This window comes from Hypanus sabinus, chromosome 10 (assembly GCF_030144855.1).
Source record: "Hypanus sabinus isolate sHypSab1 chromosome 10, sHypSab1.hap1, whole genome shotgun sequence".
In the NCBI taxonomy this organism is placed as follows: Eukaryota; Metazoa; Chordata; class Chondrichthyes; order Myliobatiformes; family Dasyatidae; genus Hypanus; species Hypanus sabinus.
Window position 1 is genome coordinate 11,612,887 of NC_082715.1, and position 24,027 is coordinate 11,636,913.

General features: G+C 38.9%; 1 protein-coding gene across 2 annotated transcripts in view; it reads right to left on the reverse strand.

Moving 5' to 3' along the window:
- The window catches only part of kpna5 (karyopherin alpha 5 (importin alpha 6)), a 62,071-nt gene that overhangs the window by 28,777 nt on the left and 9,267 nt on the right, over positions 1-24,027 (reverse strand). For both annotated transcript variants that reach the window (XM_059981419.1, XM_059981418.1), the window contains exons 2-10: positions 22,326-22,456; positions 22,137-22,241; positions 21,906-22,005; positions 10,999-11,093; positions 6,740-6,871; positions 6,190-6,278; positions 5,311-5,410; positions 2,950-3,113; positions 1,744-1,822 (exon numbers count right to left, since the gene is read on the reverse strand). In XM_059981419.1, the coding sequence (XP_059837402.1) occupies positions 1,744-1,822; positions 2,950-3,113; positions 5,311-5,410; positions 6,190-6,278; positions 6,740-6,871; positions 10,999-11,093; positions 21,906-22,005; positions 22,137-22,241; positions 22,326-22,454 (993 nt within the window). In that variant the 5' untranslated portion in view covers positions 22,455-22,456. The remainder of the gene's footprint in view (positions 1-1,743; positions 1,823-2,949; positions 3,114-5,310; positions 5,411-6,189; positions 6,279-6,739; positions 6,872-10,998; positions 11,094-21,905; positions 22,006-22,136; positions 22,242-22,325; positions 22,457-24,027) is intronic.

A 24,027-nucleotide genomic window follows, 5' to 3' on the forward strand; every position in this document is an offset into this window, starting at 1 on the left:
TGTTTGTCAGGTTGGAGGCTGGTGACTAGTGGTGTGCCTCAGGGATCTGTACTGGGTCCAATGTTATTTGTCATATACATTAATGATCTGGATGATGGGGTGGTGATACTAAGGTAGGTGGTGTTGTGGATAATGAAGTAGGTTTTCAAAGCTTGCAGAGAGATTTAGGCCAGTTAGAAGAGTGGGCTGAAAGATGGTAGATGGAGTTTAATGCCAATAAGTGCGAGATGCTACATTTTGGTAGGAAAAATCCAAATAAGACATACATGGTAAATGGTAGGGTATTGAAGAATGCAGTACATCAGTGCATAGTTCCCTGAAGGTGAAATTTCATGTGGATAGAGTGGTGAAGAAAGCTTTTGGTATGCTGGCCTTTATAAATCAGAGTATTGAGTATAGGAGTTGGGATGTAATGTTGAAGTTGTACAAGGCATTGGTAAGGCCGAATTTGTGTATAGTTCTGGTCACCGAATTATAGGAAAGATGTCACCAAAATAGAGACAGTACAGAGGAGATTTACTAGAATGTTACCTAGGTTTCAGCATGAACAAGTTAGGTCTTTATTCTTTGGAGCATAGAAGGTTGAGGGGGGACTTGATAGAGGTATTTAAAATTATGAGGGGGATAGACACAGTTGACGTGGATAGGCTTTTTCCACTGAGAGAGGGGAGATTCAAACAAGAGGACATGAGTTGAGACATAGGGGGCAAAAGTTTAAGGGTAACACGAGCGGGAGTTTCTTCACTCAAGAGAATGGTAGCTGTGTGGAACAAGCTTCCAGTAGAAGTGGTAGAGGCAGGTTAGGTATTGTCATTTAAAGTAAAATTGGATAGGGATATGGACAGGAAAGGAATGGAGGGTTATGGGCTGGGTGCTGGCATGTGGGACTAGGTGAGAGTAAGCGTTCGGCATGGACTAGAAGGGCTGAAATGGCCTGTTTCTGTGCTGTAATTGGTATATGGTTTTATGGCTATTACACTCAATCATTATATTTCTTTGTAGTTCATCTTTCCTGTGCTTGATTGTATTGTTACATAGCTAGGGTGCCTAAGACTTTTACGCAGTGCTATATTTGTCAATACAAGGACAGCAAGTTTGTAAATCTGGCAAGAGTAAAGGATGTTGGGAAATGCATCACAGGAGGAGTGTGGGACAGGTGGTAGAGGAGTGCCAGAGGCGGCGGCAGGAAATAGTGAGGGTGCAGACACACCCAGAGCTGAGACACGAGGTAAGGTGATTTGATCCGAAACAATTGATTTATTTACCATTACAAAATGTCTCCCTGGTGTTTCCCACTCCCTGCCCCTTCTCCCAACCATGATTCTCCTCTCCTTGGCCCCAATCTCAGTCCATATCAGAATCATATTTAGTACAGTACAATACATAAAATTACCACAGTACTGTGAAGAAGTCTTCGTCTTATATATAATTCATAAAATGTACATTTTAATGCCTCCTTGACTTCTGAACTTTTGGATTGCAACAACTCCAGGACTCATCACTCAAGTTGCAGTTTGCTCACTACGATAAAGGTTAGTGTAAACTCTTCATTCCTCTACTCTGCCTCTAGGAACCTCAAAGATTTACTAATCTCTCAACATGTCCTGTCACTTTAAAGCATTAATTCAGATGATCCCCCACTATTTTAGCTTTTGCTATTTCTTCTTGCACATTTGACTTAAAGATAAAAAATGGAAGAGCTAAATAAATAATAGCACCCAACAGAATTGATCTCTCTCTCACCTGTGTCTGGATGTCATCTCCGGTAACTATATTTCCTACGGCTCTCAATGCAGGCGACACCACCTTATAATCATTATGCCTATTAAACAAACAGCACAAATCTTCACATCCAAAAGCAAAACAGAGTTAAAAACAGTTGTGTTCAGCAGGAATGCATGCATAAATGAATACAGGTGTCCCCCGCTTTACGAATGTTCGCTTTACGCCACTTCACTTTTACAAAAGGCCTACATTAGTAACCTGTTTTCGCATTACAAAGAGGATTTTCACTTTTGCGAAAATTTTTCTCATATAAATTAATGGTTCTTCGCTTTACGCCATTTTAGCTTAAGAAAGGTTTCATAGGAACACTCTACCTTTGTAAATGGGGAACACTCGTATTAAGATATTTTGAGTCTAAGTAAAATAATTTAGATAACATAATAAACATTTATATTAAACTATACAATATATCAGGGTTTCCAGGGAGGGGTAGCTGGTGAAGGAGCATATATTATCCAATGTGGGGAAGCACACTCCCCTTTGATCCCCACCAGAAACTCAGCTCTAGCCCATGGCTCCAAGTACACCACTTCCACAGGTGGGCTAAACCAGATGATGGTAGCTGGCAGCCTTGCACCCCAGTAAAAAATAGGGACATACCTGTCCCAGCATGCAAAGAAAGCTCCAACAGACTGGGTGGACAAGATCTACAGTGAGATCCAACAGCCAAAGTGCATATTGCAATGCTCCGTGGAGAGCAAGGCACAAAAGATGTCATGGTCAACCAATGCTACCAAGAAAGACTCTAGTCTGTGACACTTGTCTGTACCGCTGGACCCAGACTTCTGAGGTTGAGAGCGGAACAGCCCCAGTACAACGGCTTTTCCACTTTAGAAGCTCGTTGGACACGATGGACAACTGCCACAGAATTTAACAGTTACACAAGAGAAACATATCTTTCCCTCATGTGATTTTTGCATCTGTCAACTAGGATCAGAAGTTCACTATTAACAGCATGTAATTCAAGAAGTGAATTTGACAAGTTTGAGATTTTGATTGGGAATGGGATGTGGGAAGAAGCACACTATTTTTTTCAGTGAAAAACCACAAACATTAAATGATTTAGATAAAAGTATATTTTAGATAGAAAACCAAAGCCAATGAAAGGATTAAGTCAGCAATAATGAGCAAAACCAATTCAAGACAGAAAATCCAGTTGCTTACATCAATAGCTCCACTAATCTCCTACAAACTCCCGAGTCAATGACTATTTGTATTTTCTCATTGGGTCCATCAGAAAGATAAGAAAGGGCCCAGCAGGCATCCGCCAAAACATCAGGATCACTGCTAAATAACAGTCTTGATAACACATTCAAACAAGGTGATACCTAAAACAGGTTAACACAAATGGTTAGTAAAATACTGATTAAGCAACAACACAATGGAATATTTTTTCTTGGGCTTTTAGACTAGCAAAGAGATCAAAACTAATTATTTATTGAGATACATTGTGGAAAAGGCCCTTCCTGCCCATCGAGCCACACCACCCAGCAATTCCCAGATTTAATCACAGACTAATCCTGGGACAATTTACAATAAACAATTAACCTACCAACCAGTACCTTGATCAATCTGGATCAGAGCCCCATCTCAAGGTTGTGCAATAGAAGAAATAGCATATGAACTTTGAAGAAATGGATTATTTCTGGAAAAATATGCTGCCTTCACCTTTGAAAAATACTGGTCAAAATGTAAACCCAGAACCCAAATTAGAACATAGAATCCATTTTTCTGTTATTTTGCTCAAGAGTTGCTTATGCAATGGTGCCTTTCCTGAGAACTAAACATGAACTGGTTTCTCCATAAAAAAGTCTGTTTTCTTCAGCTATTTATATCACATTGCCTCATGTCTAGTTAAGATAATTATTTCAATTGCTTGAATACTCACCCGAATACAGCCCATAATTAAACTAATGGATATTTATTTATTGAGATATAGCGTGCAATGGGCCCTTCGAGCTGAACCACCTAGTAACACCAATACCCACACCGTCACATACAAGCACCTTACAGACAGTGGCAGGAATTGAAACTGTGCCACCTGTTCTGTAGAGCCCTGGGCTAACCACTACACTGTATTCAGTCTTTAAAAATACCACTATTACCATCTTGAAAAAAGCTGCAATTTCAGAAAGTAAGGTTTCCTCCAGTCATGTCATGTTACTCAGGGAGCCTTTGTACAGAAACCCAGAGCTTTCAGTAAGCTATTTCAAGACACACCGTATTGTTCATTCATTGTATGCTGTGTCTAATGACAAGGGTGATCATGGTTTTTCCATGACCATGATGTGTGTGTGTGTGTGTGTGTTTTTTAAACAGAAGTGGTTTGCCATTGACTTCTTCTGGGCAGTGTCTTTACAAGATAGGTGACAGCAGCCATATCACTATTCTTCAGAGGTTGTCTGGTGTCAGTGGTCACATAACTAGGACTTGTGATATGCACCAGCAGGCTGGAGACTATGTGGAGATACGTCTCTACCAAAGGAGGTGCAGCACCTGCTTAGCTAAACACCCACACCCCCCACCCCCAAATCAAGGTCATGAGAAGCCATGGGAGTAGGTGGTGGATGGTTGTATGAGCAGCTGGTGCACATCACACTGTATACCATTCTAAAATTATCTTCAACTTCCAAATCAGCCCAATCCTCAATGTCTCACAGGCATTGTTGGATTGGGGTATAGAATTGTTATTTTTCTTGTAGCTTTAACTTTCCTACGCTTGCTTGTATTTTTATATGATCACCTATATATATGTAATTGTTTAGTGAATTTTCCATTAATTATGCTGCAGTTGCTTCTGTATTTTTCTAAAAACATTTTGGTTTTCAGTAGCAAGTATCATGCTACTTGGATCTGGCTATTTATTGGCAATTGCTATCACTGGAATTTTATCTTTAGTCTGAGTGTATGAAGACCATGGCCACTTTCTCTGTTCTCTTGATTCTTCTTGCTCTTTGTTCCTGAAACACTTAACAAGATGACTCATGGTGACAACAGGTCTCATGCCTCATTCCTGAGCCTCAGGATAGCAAAGATCCAAGGCAGTTTTGTAGAGTGCAGCATAACCCTTGCCACAAAACTAACACTGAATGTTAGAATTCTAAACCCATTTCAAATAATTAAAGTATTAAAGACAAAAAAAATTTCACTAACTAAAAACATTACACCCAGATCTCATGAATGATCCTGGAGTTGAAACTGTTAGCTGTTTGAAGTGTTAGATGTACAAGCTAGGGTTAGTAAGTTGTGGGTATACTATGTCAGCCTGGAAGTGCAGTGACAACCATCAGATTCTCAGACCGTGTTGGTCACTGATACAAATGGCATATTTCACTGTTTGCCTTGATGTACAGATGAGAAAAAAAACTTCAAAATCTGTTTTTCTGTACATCTGAAAAATTAACTTGGGGCATCTGCATTAGCATGGAAATGCAAACTGCTGTCTTTGTTGTGGGAACATATTTACAGATAATTACCAGAACATTGTTTGCTCATATAATTATAATAAATAAGCAAAGATACTACCTTTTCAAAATCTGGGGGTGGATTCTTGCCCCTGCACAAGTTTGACAAAGCCCAGACAGCATTCCTTGTTGTAGTAAGTCGATTAGACTTGGTTAACAACCTGTAGGTAAAAAATAAGATGTATCAAATTGAAAAAAACCTTTGTATTCGATTCCATTTTGCAAGATCCACAGCAATATGCAGTACTGAGCAAAAATTTTAGGCACTTATATAAAGCTAGGGTGCCTAAAACTTTTGCACAGTACTGTAGTAATTTTATGCATTGCACTGCACTGCCACCACCAAAAAAAAACAAATTGCATGACATATGCGAGTGATGATAAAGCTGATATGGGGCTCTACTGTGGACTGAGAGTGGGAAGGGGGCAAGGAGAGGGGAATTATGATTGGGAAAAGAAGGGAGAGGGGAGGGAGCAGGCAGCACCAGAGATACATTCTGTAATTAACAAATAAACTATTTATTTGGAATCAAATGACTTTGCCTGGTGTGTCAGGGCTGGGTGTGTCCACACCCACACCACCTCCCATCGCTAGTACTCCTCTGCCACTTGTCCCACACCCTTCCCACAATGCTCCACCTTCACCATTCCCAACATCTTTTAATCTCTCCATTTCACGTTGACAAATACAGTACTAACACCCTAGCTATATGTGGCCAGGTCTTTTGGATAGTACTGTATAATTGTACATTTGATCAAAATGGATTCAATAACATTAATTCATTAGTTGACTTGAATATCATATGTAATTATTTACTGCAGTAACTGATTTAGAAATACTCTAATGTTCATTGAAACCTTACAACAACATGATGCAAGCTCACAGCTTTAAGCCACTTTATAGCCATGTAGTTTTGATGGCTAACCTCTATAAACTTACTGTAAAAGGGGTGGAAGAATTCCACAGTTTAGCACAAAGTTTCGGCATTCAGCATTGTCTCCTGCAATATTGCCTAACGCCCAGACTGCCTAGAAAACAATACAGAGGCATGAATATTACGTCAGCAGTTATATTTCAGTTAGAGCAATTAAGCTATATTGCCTCATTTTCTTTTTAAATGCTACATTAGACTTGTGACACCAACTCTTCTGGAACAAGCTTAAAACTTGAGCCAGTGGGCACCAACAGAAGGACAAATAAACATGATTATTAGTCTGTCTTTTTTCAGTATGCTTTCCTAATGTAAAAAGCAGACCATATATGGTACATCTTACTTTTCCACTAATAATTTGTAAAATACTAATGTTTTAACTCTAAGTAGCAGAAAATTTCAGTCCTTCAAAATTTAAACTAGATTTTAATATAATAAGGTAAGAAAAATACTTAGTTTTACATTTCTGTTTTAATTATGGCCATGGGGGTAACAGACGAACCAAACCATTATCTGAAAATGAAGAACACTGAAAAGTATTTAGAACAAAGGGAATACCTGCTCCTGAACATCCTCGTATTCAGAATTAAGCAACTGAATGAAGATTGGTACAGCATCAGCTTGGATAACAACCTTAGTATGAAGAAATGTTCCAGAGGCTATGTTTGTTAAAGCCCATGCAGCCTCAAACTGGGGATATAAAATAATACAGGTTAACAATCCACGGAAATATCTTGATACTTTTCTCTCTATTACATGAATCTTAAGGTAGAAGCTGCTCTTTCTTTCAGGTTATATTCATGGTGTTCAGGATAATATAAACACTTGAATTATCTGCAAAACAATGCATTGTAAGAATACAAAATAGATTAGTTACATGAAAACACATTTCTAGAGTACTAACATTTACAGTTTGGGCTGAACTGTTATAGAACACTACAGCACAGAATCAGGCCCTTTGGCACACGTAGTTGGTGCTGAAACACTAATCTGACTACTCCTGTCAACCTGCACCTCGATTACAGCCCTCCAGTTCCCCTCACATTCCCCTTAAACATTTCACCTTTCACCTTGCAACATCTAGTTGTAGTCCCGCCCAATCTCAGTAGAAAATGCCTGATTGCATTTACCCTATCTATACCCCTCAATTCTGTTTACCTCTATCAAATCACCCCTCAGTCTTCTACATTCTAGGGAATAAAGTCCCAACCTATTCCACCTTTCCCTGTAACTCAGGCCCTCATATCCTGACAACATCCTTGTAAATTTTCTCTGCACTCCTTCCATCATATTTACGACTTTCCTGTCAGGTGACCAAAACTGCACGCAGTACTCCAAATTAGGCCTCACGTAACATCCCAAATCCTATACGTTGATCTATGAAGGCCAATGTGCCAAAAGCTTCTGACCGTCTACCTGTGACACTACTTCAAAACAATTTTAACCTGCGTTCCCAGATCCTTTTGTTCTACCATGTTCCTCAGTGCCCTACTGCTCAGCAACACCTCTCACTTATCTGCATTACATTTCATCTGCCATTTTTTAAGACGGTCCAGATTCCACTGCAAGCTTTGATAGTCTTCACTATCCACTACACCCCCAATCTCAGTGTCATCTGAACAAGTTTACCACATCTAGGTCACTGATACAGATGACTAACAACAACAGACTCAGAACCAACCTCTGCAGTATTCTACTCGTCAGAGGCCTCCAGTCAGAGGCAACCATCTACTATCACTCTCTGGCTTCTCCCGCAAAGCCAATCTCTAATCCAACTTATTGCCCCATCTTGAATGCCAAGCGACTGAACCTTCTTGACCAACCTCCCATGCAGGACCTTGTAAAAAGTGCCTTGCTAAAATCCACATGGACAACATCCACTTCCTTGCCTTCATCCACTTTCCTGGTAACTTCCTCAAAAAACTAAGACACTATTTACCACTCACAAAGCCATTGTGACTATTTCACATCAGTCCCTTTCTATCCAAATGCTCATACCTGGATCTTTATAATATCTTCCAATAATTTCCCCACAACTGATAATCAGTTTCACTGCCCTATAATTTCTCAGAGCCTTTCTTAAACAACAGAACAACATTAGCTATCATCCAATTCTCCAGCACTCACCAGCTGCTAAGGATGTTTTAAGTATCTCTGATGAGGCCCCTGCAGTTTCTGCACCTGCCTCCCATAGGCTCTGAGGAAACACTGTGTAGGGCCCTGGGGATTTATCCACCCTAATTTGCCACAAGACAGCAAACACCTCCTCCTCTGAAATCTTTATAGGGTCCATGACCTAGTTGCTGCTTTGCCTCACATCTGTAAATTCAGTGCTCGTCTCCCGAGTAAATACAGATGCGATCTGTACAAATCTGTCGAAACGTCCAACGATTCTCCTTCACCTTGTCTACTACAGCAATCACCTGCCTTCTTTTAGCCCTCATGATTTCCTTCTATAGTGTTCTCTTGCATTTCATATACACTAGTACCTCATTTGACCCTACCTGCCTATACCTGCTATGCACCTTTTTCTTAACCAGGACCTCAGTCTCTTTCATAACAATGTTCCATAAATCTGTTATGCTTGCCTTTTATTCCAACACGGACATAAAAACTCCGCATTCTCAAAATTTTATTTTTGAAGGCCTCTCATTTACCAAGTATAGCTTTGCCAGAAAACAACCTTGCCACACTTCCAAGATCGTTTCTGATACCATCAAAATAGGACTTTCTCAATTTGGAATCTCAACCTGAGAACCAGGCCTATCCATCACTAGATGCAAAGCAATCTCCTACAAACCTCTGACTCCTGCCCTGTTTCATTCCTTCTCATTCTAGTATTGCACTCTCTCTAGTTGGGACTTCTATGTACTGATAAGGAAGCTTTCCTGAAAATATTTGACAAACTCTTTCCCATCCAGCCCATTTACAATATGGGAGTCCTAGTTAATATGTGGAAAGTTACAATCACCCATCACAACCTTATTTCTTTCAAGTCTGTGATCTCTCCCCAAATTTGCTCCTCTAAGCCCTGCGGACTGTTGGGTGGTCTATAATACAATCCCATTAATGTGGCCATACGTTTCTCAATCATACCCATAAAGTTTCACTGTCCTGACCACTGCCGTGACATTTTCCCTGACTAGTAATGCCACCCCTGCCTTTTAATCTATCACATCTAAAACACAACACCAAAACAGTGAGTTGCCAAACATGTCCCACTAATGGCTACAACATCATAATTCCACATACTGATCCATGCCTTGAGCTCATCTGCCTTTCCTACAATACTCCTTGCATTGAAATATACTCAGCTCAGAACATTAGTCCTACATTGATTGCTAACCTTGTATAAAGGGCTCAACCACATATTTCTCAATAAACACCGCACCATCTGTTCTGGAGCTCTGGTTGCCACCACACTGCAACTCAGTTTAAAAGCCCACGCAGCACCTGCAAATTAATTTAAATACTCCCCATCTAGCAAACCTGCACACAGGTCCCACCTTCCTGGATGAGAGCCGAGTGATCCAAAAATCTGAAGCCCTCCCCCCTGCAGCAACTTATATAAAATTGTAAAATAAGCATGGAAGAAAAATTCAGGTCAGTGCAACATACATTAAAAATGCTTGCAGCTAAACTGAAGCATGACATGTAATAAAAAGTGATCCAACTTTTCACGTTTCCCTTTTCGTGCACTATTACTGCCACATGTAATGAGGTGCAGTGCAGCATCAAGTAAACAGAGGTAGCGTAAGAAATCAATGCACAATATATAGAATAGCAGCTATAGAGAAAATGCATTGTAGGTAAACAGTGTAAAAGCCATGACTACATTGGAAGATCAGAAATTCATCACTAGCATTTGAAAAATCTATTCTAGAGTCTGAAAACAGCAGGATAGCTGTCCAATTCTTTACTTTCTACGTCCAAATCCATACTCAAGTATGTACCTTCAATATTTAATACTCATGCACTTCAGTTCATTACTTATGTGTGATTCACCTGTAGATTTTGTCCTTACCTTCATAAGTTTGTGTGTTTTGTGGACTACTGTGCTTTATACCTTGGTTCAGAGAAAACATTGTCTCGTTTCTATATACATTATATGGTTACATACGTTATACACACATATCTAGTTAAATGACAATAATTTGGACTAGACAAGATTTATACGGCATTCGGGCAAGGACTGAACCTGACAAGTACATTCAACAGCCCTGTATCATTATGTTTGTCACATCAACATCTTAGGATATCCACGACTGAAAGTTCAATGGCTCCAGTAGCACCAAGAAGATCAAAAACTGGTTTTCTGCAGTCTAGGCATCACCTCCCAACATCCTAAAATCTTTCCATCAAAGCACAAATTCAATTTTGTTCACATGGCTGTTAAGTATATAGCTTCAACAAAGCTACATATACACAGGCAAGTGAATCTTGTTTGATTTGTGCTTTGAAGGCGATGGAAAAATTTTCAGATTTATAATTAGCTCACTGAACTGGTAGGAGGTATTAAGATAGAACAAAGTCTTAAAAGTAGAGCAGAGTAATAAATTTCCTCAATATGTTCAATTGTAGCATGTGATAAAGATACATCAACATTTTTCCCTGTGCAAATATTTGCTACATTAAGTAGGAAATAAGGCTAACTGTTGTATGCCATACACTGTACAAAATTTGTTCTGATATTAACAAATGCACTCTCATCCAGCAGAGCCAGTGGCTCCATTAGAGTTGCCTTGCTACACAGAACAGCAGCAAGACAAAAAGAAACTGGTAAAGGAAACAAATTCTACAGTTCAAAATATACTCACTTGGAGGGTAAAATTCTCATTACGCTTCAAGAATTCCACAAGTCTTGGAACAATGCCTGGTGTATTTATAACCTCATCTATAGGAGGATTAGGCTCTAAAGAGAAAAACGGCAAAACCAAAAATTAAAATCTCTCCATCATTCCAATTATTGTTTTATGACCAAAACATCACAAATGTCAGAAATATACCAATGTATACTGTATATAATATACAGAATGTATATAAACTGTGGCCACTTCATTGGGTACACCCACCTATTAATGCAAGTAACTAATCAGCCATCGTTGACAGCAAGTCAATGTATAAAAGCATGCAGTCATAGTCAAGAGGTTCAGTTATTATTCAGACCAAACATCAGAATGGGGAAGAAGTGTAATCTGAGTGGCTTTCACTGTGGAAAGTCTGTTAGTGGTTTGAATATCTGAGAAACTGCTGATCTCCTGTGATTTTCACACACAACAGTCTCTAGAGTTTACAGGGAATGGTATGGTAGGATTAAAAAAAATCCAGTGAGCAGCAGTTCTGTGGGTGAAAATGCCTTGTTAATCAGACAGGTCAGAGGAGAATGGCTAGACAGGTTCAAACTAACAGGAAAGCGACAATAACTCAAATAACCACGTGTCTCAACAGTAGTGTGCAGAAGAGCATCTCTGAATGCACGTGTTGAACCTTGAAGTGGATGGGCCACAAAAGAAGACCACACTGGTTTCCAACCCTGTACCGAATAAAATGGCCACTGACTATAGGGTAAACATAGAAATTTACTCAATGCTTTAAGCAAACAAAATCTTGAAGTAATTATAAGATCAGCAATTACATGGGAATCAATACTATACTGAATGCATATTAAAATGCATGTAATTATAAGACCTGTGAATCAAGTGTTGCTGAAGAAAACTCAGAAGCTCTTACAGAACTAGGGATCAACAAAAAATGTTGCTTTTGTCACTAACAGCAGATCTAGAAAAATGACTAGAACATCAATTCATTGTCAAAATGTAAGTCAGAATTTCATTGCTACATTTAGGGTTATAATTTAAATTTGCAGAATCCATCCAGAGTAAGGGACAACTGCCCAATTCTTATAAAGAATGCCATTTCCTCCATTAACAAATGGAGGTTTGTTACAAATATCAGGTACTGAAGAACATGAAAAACAAAAGACATACAAGCAGGAAAGGGCAGTGTGAGATAAAGTAGCTAGTTTTGGGAAAGAAAATAGAGGCTTTTATAAATATGAGAAGTAAAATAATTTAAACAATGGAGGGAAAGAATCAGTTGGAGATGCTTAATGAGGATGAAGCTGATATGAATTAGGATCAAGACAGGAAAAGAAAGAAGTAGGAAATATAGATGGAAAGGAAGCAGAGAAATTCTTAAGGAAACTCAATCTTCTGATCCCAGGTACATTGTAGGATGGCAAGGGAAAGTAAGATTTCAAGTTGTCCAGAAAATAAAGTTGCCTAAAGATGTTGGTAACCAGAACTTAATCTGACTGGACAGTTAGATCACTCAGGTTTTGGCAAATAAACAACTGATTATTTTTTAAAAATGCATTGACCTGTACACCCAGGTCAATTTCAAAATTTAAAAGCACTTACTGAATGAAATAGCTCTTAACCACATCTAATTACCATTTAATAAGTATTTTCTATTCAAAAAAAATTCTTCCCCAGGTTAAGTAAAAAGCAATTACAAAAATCTAAAAAAGATGGTGGTTTAGCTTTACCTAACTTTAGATTTTACTATTGGGCGAATAATATTAGTAACTTAATGTATTGGAAATTAGATTTGGATTCACCACTGTGCCCGCAGTGGGTAAATTTGGAATGTAACGAGGTAAAGGGATATTCTTTATTCTCTGTTCTTGGTTCTTTTCTTCCTGCTGATTTAGTTAAATTCAATAAACAGATATCTAATCCTGTTATCAAACATACATTACGAATTTGGTTTCAATTTCGTAAGTTTTTTACTCTGGAAAACTTTGTTCTTGATAGCCCTATCTTACTTAATTTTTTTTTCAAACCTTCCTGGACAGATCAAGCTTTTAGCATATGGAAAAGGAAAGGTATAAAATGTTTTCGTGATTTTTTTTTTGAAGGTACTTTGATGTCCTTTGACCAACTTTCCAACAAATTTAAATTACCTAAATCTAATTTTTTCAGATATCTACAAATCAGAAATTTCTTACATAAAGTTCTACCATCTTTTCCCAATTCAACTTCAGTGGATTTCTCAGATTTGATTTTTACCTTAAACCCTTGTCAGAAGGGATTAGTAGCTTTTATTTATAATATGATTATGAAGATACAACCAGAAATATCAGATAGAATTAAACAAGAATGGGAAAAAGAACTTCGATATAATATTTCAACAGATAAATGGGAAAAAATTTTACAAATGGTTAATTCCTCTTCTATATGTGCTAAACATGCTTTAATACAATTTAAAATTGTACATAGAGCTTATATGTCTAAAGATAAGCTTGCTCGATTCTACTCTTATATTAACCCTCAATGTGACAGGTGTCATCTAGAAGTGGCTTCATTGACCCACATGTTTTGGTCATGTCCCACTTTACATAACTATTGGAAGGACATATTTGTTACCATTTCCTCAATTTGGAATATCGATTTACAACCTCATTTTATTACTGCAATTTTTGGTATACCAAATGAGGACGGTATTCAGTTTTCCCCTTCAATCAGACGAATGATTGCTTTTGTAACATTAATGGCCAGAAGGTCCATATTACAAAATTGGAAAGAAGTAAATCCTCCTACCACGTCTCAGTGGCTTTCCCAAACTATTTCATATCTAAGTTTGGAAAAAATCAGAAGCACTATTTTTGACTCATCAGTCAAATTTGAAGAAACTTGGGGACCGTTTATTCAACATTTTCATATGAATTAATCTGACCTTTTCCAGATCTTCTTTCTGCTTATTCTTGTTCAGGTATGGAGTTCCGGAGTTTCTTTGACACTATCACATACTTATAAACTGTTATTATTGCCCATGTTAGTTTAGTTTAGTGTTTTTTTTCAATATACATTTTCTTTTACTTATTTTCAATTTTTTTTTCTTTTTTGATGATTATTTTTGTTTTTTTTTTCATATATAGTTATACAGACTTGATTGATTAATGTACTTTTTTCTGTTGATGTTTAATAGGATATTATTATCTTATTACCAATGTAATTTCAAGTCTATTGTATTCATAACCTATTCATTATTATGTTATGTTTTTCTTTATATATATATATGAAACTCAATAAAAAGATTGAAAAAGAAAAAAAAAGAAAAAAAAATTCTTGTGAATATTAAACAAGTATTAGTTTAGCGATGCTGTTTACTTGGATTTTTAGAAGGCCTCTGACAAGGTGCCACACATGAGACTTCTTAACAAGAGGTATTACAGGAAAATACAGCATAGATAGGAGATTAGGTGATTGCTAGGTGGCAAAGACTGGGAATAAAGGAGGCCTTCTCTGATTGGCTGCTGGCGACTAGTGGTGTTCCACAGAGGTCTGTGTTCAGACAGCTTCATTTCACAATGTACGTTAATGAATTAGATGAAAGAATTGATGGCTTCGTGTCCAAGTTTGCAGATGATATGAAGATAGGTAGAGGTGCAGGTGGTGTTGAGGAAGCAGGGTGTCTGCAGAAGATCTGTGAGAATGGGCCAAGAAGTGGCAGGTGAAACAGTGTAGGGAAGTGCATGTCATGCACTTTGTAGAAGAAATAAAGGAGACTATTTTCTAAATGGGAAGAAAATTAAAAACTCAGGTGCTAAGGTACTTGGAAGTTCTTATGAAAGATTCCCTAAAGGTTAACCTGCAGTTTGAATCAGAGGCAAGGCAATTACAATGCTAGCATTCATTTTGAGGAGACTAGAATACAAAATCAAGGACGTAATGTTGGGACATTGGTCAGACCACACTGTGCTGTTTTTGTTTTGAGAGTCCTTTTGGGCCCTTTATCTAAAAAAATGTGCTGGCATTGAAGGGGCTCTGAGTCTGTACTTGTTGGAGTTTAGAAGAATGAGGGGGAATCTCATTGAATCCAATGAATATTGAAAGACCTAGATAAATTTGATGTGAAGAGGATGTTTCCTGTTGTGGGGGAGTCTTGGAACAGAAGGTACTGCCTCAGAATAGCGGGTCATCCATTTAGAACAGAAATGAGGAAAACTTTCTTTAGCCAGAGGATGGTGAATCCATTGCCTGAGATGGATGTGTAGGTCAAATGATAGGGTATAGTTAAGGCAGAGGTTGATAGGTTCTTGATTAATCAGGGCATCAAGGGTTATGAGAGAAGAAAGGAAAACAGAAGGGAGGTGTAAAAGTATTATATTATGAGTCTGCTCTGCCATGATGGAATAGCAGAAGAGACTCTATGGGATGAATGGCCTAATTCTGCTCCTATGTCCTATGGTTTGAAAAAATAACGTCACTGCAGTGGGAACTTGTAATATGACCACTTAGCAATTTCTTATAATAAGGCTACTACCCAATCCTATCATTGCACAAAATTAAGTCAGTCTCTTCCCCAGTTGGCTCTTCACATTGACGTTAGGAACTAATCCAAAAGTATACATTAAATCTGTACTCCAAACTTAATTTAGAACTTTGACTTCCCTAGCTTACATGAAATGTGGATACATGTGGTAACTGAAATTTGATATAAATCAGATAAAACAGAATGGAGAGCATCTAAAAGTACTACAAAAGCTGAGAATCTAAAATAAAGAGTCAAATAAAGAGTCAGACAATATCTGTAAAGAGATCACTCTTTTGAGCAGACAGCTAGAAGCATAAACTCGTCTACCATCCATGAATGCATCAAGTATCTCCAGCATTGTTTTTATTGCAGAGACAGAACACAATCTAAGTGGTTACTCTTTCTACCCGAGTACCAGAGAAAAGCGAACAGAGGACAGACACGTCATATCCTTTCAGATGGCAGAAGTTGAGGGTAATTTAGGATAATTATAGCATATTTTATAAATTAGAGGCACTCATCATAAAACCAAAACATTGGAAACCTTTAAAATAAACTGCAAGACCTCAAGTTGGAGTACTGCATACATTTCCAGGTGTCAAAGACCATTAAGATATAGCAGAATTAGGCCAATTGGCCCATTGAGTCTGCTCCACCATTTCATCATGGCTGATCTACTTCCGGCTCAGGCTCAATCTCCACCTTCTCCCCATATCCCCTCATGTCTGACTAAACAAGAATCTATCAACCTCTTCCTTAAATATATCCAATAACTTAGCCTCCGCAACCACCAGGGCCAACAAACTCCACAGAGTCACCACTCCCTGGCTAAAGAAATTCCTTCTCATCTCCGTTCTAAATGGACATCCCTCTATTAAGGCTATGTCCTTCAGTCTTTAGATTTGCCCACCATAGGAAACATCCTCTCCACATCCATTCTATTGAGGCTTTTCAATTCAATAGGTTTCAATGAGATCCCCTTTCACTCTTCTGAATTCCAGTAAGTAAAGGCCCAGAGCCATCAAATGCTCCTCATGACAGCCTTTCAAACACACAATCATTTTTGTGAACCTCCTCCAATTAAGAACCACTAGCCAGATTATAGAAAAGTTACTGATGAGATTTAACTGCAATAATCAGAAAAGGTGTCAAAATGGTTGCTGTGATGCGCCTAGTGAGTAGTGCTTATTGCTCTCACTTTCAGCTTCCATCACTGGCTCGCAGTCTTGCAAAAAGGAGAGCTGAATGCGCAAGTCTCTCCCTGCCAGCATACAACCTCTCCAGCAGCAAGCCTCATGCAGCGCCTCCTCACTGGTGATACATGGAAACAGAACTCCATTTTGGATTCAGACTGAACTAGAGGACAGGAAGGAGGTCTGACCCCTGCATACATAGCACGCAGGGCCCATTGGTGTGTGGACATGTCCTGCTGCTCACGAACTAGATCCCCAGCTATGGGTAGATAGCCCCATTGCCCCGTAGGCAGCCTTGGGAGAGTCTAAGGCTACGGGAGTAAACCCAGACAGAAAATTCAGCGTGGAGCCCCTAAGCCGGCTGGATGTCATTGAACATCCTTCTGGCAGCTCCTGCTGCCAAGATGATATGGCTTCATAAGCTTTCCTTTGGACTACACTGGTGACCTTGACGGTTGGGCATCACACACAGGATTGTGATGATGATCATCACCACCCACTATCCTTTAAGACAAACCAGAAACATACCATGTTGGTGTACGGAGAAATTGAAGCTGAAACTGCTCTTAGACTAAACAACTGAGAATCAGTACTGATACTCAAATCTGGCGTTAATAGCTTTTTCCTATTTTATATGCTCTACCACATGTCTGTTACAAAAAACTGCAAATTTAAAATATTCACCTGGAAATTAATGCATAAATAAGTTAACAACCTAGAACTCAATTCCTGGAAGGGTGATGGAATCAAAATGCAAAGGAACTTTAAAAAGGAAATGGACGGATATACAATGAAGAAAAATAATGAACAGTTGTGAGGGAAAGCTGCCAGAAAATAAACTGACTTGATGTTTCAATTATCAAAGTTCAGGAGAGATACACTGTGGGATTCTATAAGGGTTATAAAATCAGCAGTGCAGCATCATCTAGTGGTTAGAAGACCATTCACATTAACTGGAGAATCCCATGGAGGCAGGTTTCGTCATCAATGGCATTTCAGCGATGCTCATGACAGACCTCAAGATGACTCTGGTTATTCTCCCAGTGGAAATGCAGAAACCACTTGGAGGATTTTCATGCTATTTAAATGCGTATCACTCAAGAAAAAGTATTGATAAGCAGATAAATAACTCTCACCAACCCCCCATTACGGGTCACCCTAGAGTGAAAAGGGGTCCAGAACAGACCCTATGAACTGTGCTGCCATTAAGAGAGAGGGAGGCGTCCAGCGCAATGAGAGAGAGGGACAGAAACTGCTCGAAAGAATGATGTAATGGTTCCTCTGCTGATTGCTTACCTTTCTCCGAGGTCACTTGCCTGCTTGTCTGCAGAAGGCGGTGGGCGGAGCAGGTTGATGGACAGCTGGTGTCCAACATGTGGAGATGAAAAGCAGATCCGCTGTTACACCATGAGGCACGCACAGTGTCGGACACTTATCGAGCTTTGTGCACCCATGTGAAGATGGGGTTTTGGAGGATCGATTTGGGGAAATCGATCAGAGGCTCACAGTGTGAAAAGGTGCGACCAGTGGGGAATTATTTGTGTGTCCACCCTTGCCTGGGTGATAATTCCAGCACTGAAGAACGATCGTGCGTGCTTTGGTCACAGTCGGTGACTACAACAGGATTTCGGAAGACAATAGGAAAATCGACAGCAACAGCTCACCTCTCTCTCCAACATTACTCAACTAACTACCTCGAACTGAACTGAACTCTCTTCATCATCTCGTAAGACTGTACCTATTTACCCCAGGTTTGAAAGAGCCTGGTTTTGTTCCTATTTCCACACATACATCATTGCTAACCTGTTTGATATATTTGCATTTATATTACTGAATTGCATAGCTTACTCATAAACATTATTAGTTTACAGTAATACCGGACTCTGAAAGTGTTTTCCATTTCTGCTGGATCTTTAACCCAGTCACGGGGTATGTGACACCCCAAACAAACAAAGATCTATAATGAATTTTCAAAGCTTCAAAAATCTGGAAAAAAGCTTTGAGCAAGTTAAAAAAATACAAACAAGCAAGTCTGCAGAAGCTGGAAATCTAAAGCAATGCTAGAGGAACTCAGCAGGTCAGGCAGTGTCTATGGCAAGCATGGGCAAACTACGGCCCGGGGGCCATATGCTTTTTACTCCGGCCCGCAGGACTTGATGAAATTATATTAATAAACCTTGGAAACGTTCTTTCCCCACAATTCTGGCGTTTTCCCAATAGTTGACGAACTCTATATACATTGACCTTTGTTGAGGTGCAGCGTATTACTCCACATTTGCGCTTTACTCTTTGTTCGGCTCGACCTATTTGTGTGAACAGGCGTTCAGCGTCATGAACATCAACAAAGCCAGCCACAGATCCAAGTTAACTGACCAACACCTCAGATCCATCCTGAGAATTGCCACAACAAAACTAAATCCAGACTTTGATGCGCTGGCTAAAAAGGGAGACCAACAACACTGTTCCCACTGAAATTAAAAATAAGTTTCTTCGTTGTGTTATGTAAAAAATGCATTTGAAAATATTTTTTTCAATAAGCCTTACATGTTACATGTCATTTCTGTTAAGTGATGGACATGAGTAGTGCGCAGGTGCACGTACGTTCTCAAAATAAAAAATGCGCTCCAGATCAAATAACGCGCTCCGCATACTGGCGCGCTCTCACTGTTCTGTCCTTGTGCTGGTCGTTGTTGAGTTTTGGCACAGGGGACAATTGAATAAGAAGGAGCAGGACAAGTAGACCTGCATCTCCTACCGTTTTTGAAATAAAGACAGTCAGGAGGAGAGTGATGATGATAATATCTTGAAGGATAAGAGAATTTTCAGTGCTTTAAAATAATAACTGTTACTATTAAAAAAGCTGTATTTTATTCATTTAATTTTCAGTGTTTTAAAAGTCATTTCAATAAATAGCTAAATACCATGGGACTTCAAAGACAGATATTTTGTTATGCATTTGTTCATTTTCAATTGAAATTAAGCACGTTTTCTACATATCCCATGATATTTTATTTTCTCTTATGAGGTGTATTACCAAATCACTCCGTCCATCTGCTCCTGGTCCGGCCCCCCTGTCAAAGTTTAGAACCCTTTGTGGCCCTCAAGTCAAAAAGTTTGCCCACCCCTGGTCTATGGGAAAAGAGTAAACAGTCAACATTTCAGGCAGAAGGCTTCTTCAGGACTAAGAAGTACAGGGTGGGGGGGGAAGATGCCAGAATAAAAAGGGTGGCAGTAAGGGAAGGAAGCTAGTTGGAAGATGATAAGTGAAGCTGGGCGGGGGAGAGAAAGGTCATGGGCTGGAGAAGAAAGAATCTGACAGGAGAGAAGAATGGACAATAGGAGGAAGGGAAGGAAGAGGGGCCCCAGAAGGAAGTGATAAGTAGGTGAGGTGAAAAGTCAAGAGTGCGGGGAAGAATTGGTTAAATTAAAAAATAATTAAATAGTAAATTCATTCTACAGGAACACCACTTGTGATCTGATGCAGAATTCTCCAGTACATGGACAATTCAAGTGTAAAGTAATTAATTCAAATTCACTCTCCATTCCTGAACCTCACTGAGGAATTCAAGGTCAGAATGCAACCTGCAGTCCAGCTGTCAGTGGAAGCATTGCTGAACTGTACATGGACATCTGCAGCTGTTGTGGTATACTTGAGAAATCCTACAGCTGCCATCGTATGGTGAAACATGCCCAAATGGCTGTTAATTACATAGTGTAATGATAGAGAACAATGATAATCTGCCATAGCCATCCTCCAAAACTTGATCATTTGAGTCAAATTACTCCTCAAAACTCAACCTCCAGCAGTTACAAGGCATAACTGTCCAGTGTTACCTCACAAGATAACCACCAATTCCAGACAGTCTTTCAAGAAAGGCTTACAACACAATCAGATAACCAATTTACAGTATTCAGAATGTGGTCTCACTCATGTTTTATCTTCAGCATGACATCTTTCTTCTGTATTTAATTCTAATAAATAACATGGTTAGCTTTGAGAACTAGCTATACTTTTATTCTAGCCTTTTTAAAAAAAATCAAAGATCCCCTTGCATCTCAAAAGCTCTATATGCAGTTACTATTTAGATAGCAGACATTTTTCTGCAGAATGGGCAGTATGTTGTGTTCCCATACTACATTCCAATCAATTCTTCATCCACTTCCTACTTTCTATCACCTTGTAACCACATGTCCTCTACACATCTTTGTAACATCACCACCTTCATCCAAGTCACTTACATCAGCAAATTCCTAATACATGTAAACGTACATTCAGTGACCACTTTATTAGGTACTCCTTCTGGTTAACGCAAATACCTCATCAGCCAATCATGTGGCAGCAACTCAATACATAAAAGCACGCAGACATGGTCAAGAGGTTCAGTTTTTGTTCAATCCAAACATCGGAATGAGGAAAAAATGTGATTAAAGAGATTGCGGAATGATTGCTGGTGCCAGACAGGTTAGTCTAAGCATCTCAAACTGCTGATCTCCTGAGATTTTCTCACACAGGTCTCTAGAGTTTATAGAGGAATAGTGTGGAAAAACAAAATATCCAGTGAGTTCTGTGAGCAAAAACACATTGTTCAAACTAACAGAAAGATAACAGAAATTCAAATAATAACATGTTACAAATGGTGTGCAGAAGAGCACATGTCAATCCAGGAAGTGGATGGGCTACAGCAGAAGACGACCATGAATTTACACTCAATGACCACTTTATTAGGTGTGAGAGGTACTTAATAAAGAGGCAGAGTGTATACAGTAAATAAATTTGATCCTTGATTAATCATAAGTTAAAGCTCCAGCACTGACCCATGGTACAAAACTCATATCTCATTAAACAGATGAAACTATGCCTATTCTGTCTCCTGTTAGCCATCCAATTTTCTATCCATTTTAATGCATTATCTACGCATTGTGCATTCATAGAAGATTATTCTAAAGCACTATTTTGTTAGCCAGCAATGCCAGAGGACACATTTGTGACTTGGCTGTGAAATGACCCAAGCCACTAATGGGATTTGTGTCCAAAATGTTCTGAGGCAGCACCATGCCTCTCCTACGAGGATAGAATCAATTGCACAGAAAATTGATTCTCAGAGCTGTTACAGGCAAGCAGACACTTTTTCCCTCAAGGACTGGTGTAAAATACATGTTCCTCATTACAAAACCCAAACCACAGTAGGATTTCCCACAAAAGAGATTCTTACCTTTCGAAAGTAATTTCCGAAACTTCTGTGTTGCTGCAAGCTGCTGATCTGGATCGTCTGAAAATATCATCTGTACCATTTCTACTGTGATTACACCTTCCTATGGATGTACAAGAGTTTAAATAGAACAGAATAAAGAGGAACAGGCCCTTCAAGCCATAAAGTTGTACTGAACCAATCAATAGTTTTAGTTTAAAATTATACTAAGACATTTTAATTCCTTCCACTTACTCCTGGCATAGATACCACAGTTGAACTTATATCAGGATCCTGAATGGGACTTTCAAACATGACTTCATCATCACCTGGTACAGCCACATTTCTGCGTTTGAACAACTAGAGTATAAAAAAAACACACTATTAGATATAAAATGTGATTAAGCATCCACTAGTATTTTCAAAACTTTCTTCACTACACACCTGCTCTTCCCTTTTCTGCTTTCGTAATTGAATTCCCTCTTCCTCACGTCGCCTTCGCATTTCTTGAGTGTTTAATGCTTTGTTCTTGTAGCTTCTCATTCTGTAATTGTCTTTCACAGGGCTTGCCATGTCTGCAATGAAACATCCCCTAAATTATTAAACAGTCAACACTGCAACTGTGGAAAAGGAAGAAAACCAGAACCAACGGTATTCCCCCACAAACACACAGTACGTCAAACTCACGACCAGCAGAAAGACGTGCTAGCATTGGAGAAAGTCCAGAGCAGGCTCACAAGAATGAACCCAAGAATGAGTTAACATACAAGGAGCATTTGATGGCTCTGGGACTCTACTCGCTGTATTTCTGAAGAATGAGAGGGGATCTCACTGAAACACTGAGTATTGAAAGGCCTAGACAACATGGATACGGAGAGGATGTTTCCTATAGTGGGGGAGTCTAGGACCAGAGGACACAGCCTCAAGAGTAGAGGGACAACCATTAGCATGGAGATGAGGAAAAATTTCTTTAGCCAGAGCTGGTGAATCTGTTCAATGGTTGGGTTGATTTGTTCTCTGATCTTGGCAATCCATTTGCAAACATTTTGTTATCATATGATAAGATAACAAATATTGTCCACCTGTGTATCTTTCGCATACTTGGTTTTTATATACTTATCAATCAGCTGATGGATCGTCATTATGGAAACTCAATCAATCAGCAACAAACCCCCCCCCCCATGTCACGATTAAGTTATTCAAATGATAAGTATATAAAGGCCAAGCATTCTGAAGACACACAAGTGAATTGTGCGTGATGATGTCTCTCATCTGCTGACAAAACATTTGCAAATGGATTGCCAAGATAAAACAACTCAACCTAACCATCAATCAGCTAAACTACACATTTTCCAAGTTATTTCCAATCTGTGTAATTCACTGTCACAGGTGGCTGTGGAGGCCAAGTTATCAGGGATATTTAAAGCAGAAGTTGACAAGTTCTTGATTAGTAAGGATGTTAAAAATAATAGGGAGGAGAGGAAAATGGGGTTGAGAGGGATAATAAATCAGCCATGATGGAATAGAGCAGATCCAGTGAGCTTAATGGCCTAATTCTGCTCCCATGTCTTACAGTCAATCCAATTTTACATAGCTTAGTTTAACAAATTCTGCTGAGGTACAAATATCAAATCCATGTCATTACTTAAAGCATTTGTTCTTACAAGTTTTGGATTTAAAAAGATTTTGCACCTTTGCAATCATTTCCTTTATGTTAACAAGACTCGCAAACAAAGAGATTAGATTTTTGCCTGATATTTTCCTTATAACGTTTTGTATAATGGTTTAAGCAGAATCACTACAACTCCATTTGTCAAAAAGTATTCATCATTAATTGCCATGCTGTATTCAATTTTAATCATTCAACCATATATAAATGATCATGAATACAGCCAAACAAAACAGTGCTACTCTGGGGTCAAGAGCAAAACATAGCACATAGCACAAAGCACACACAAGATATCAAGTGCAATTATGTATGACGTGGGTGATCACAGTCTTCCATTGGTATGACCATGATTGTTTTTGGCAAACTTTTCTACAGAAGTGGTTTGCCATTGCCACCTTCTAGTCATTTAAAATCTAATACAGTGAACTTGTTTAATACCGCACTTCAACTACTACTTCCTTCTGGACTTAAGTTGCA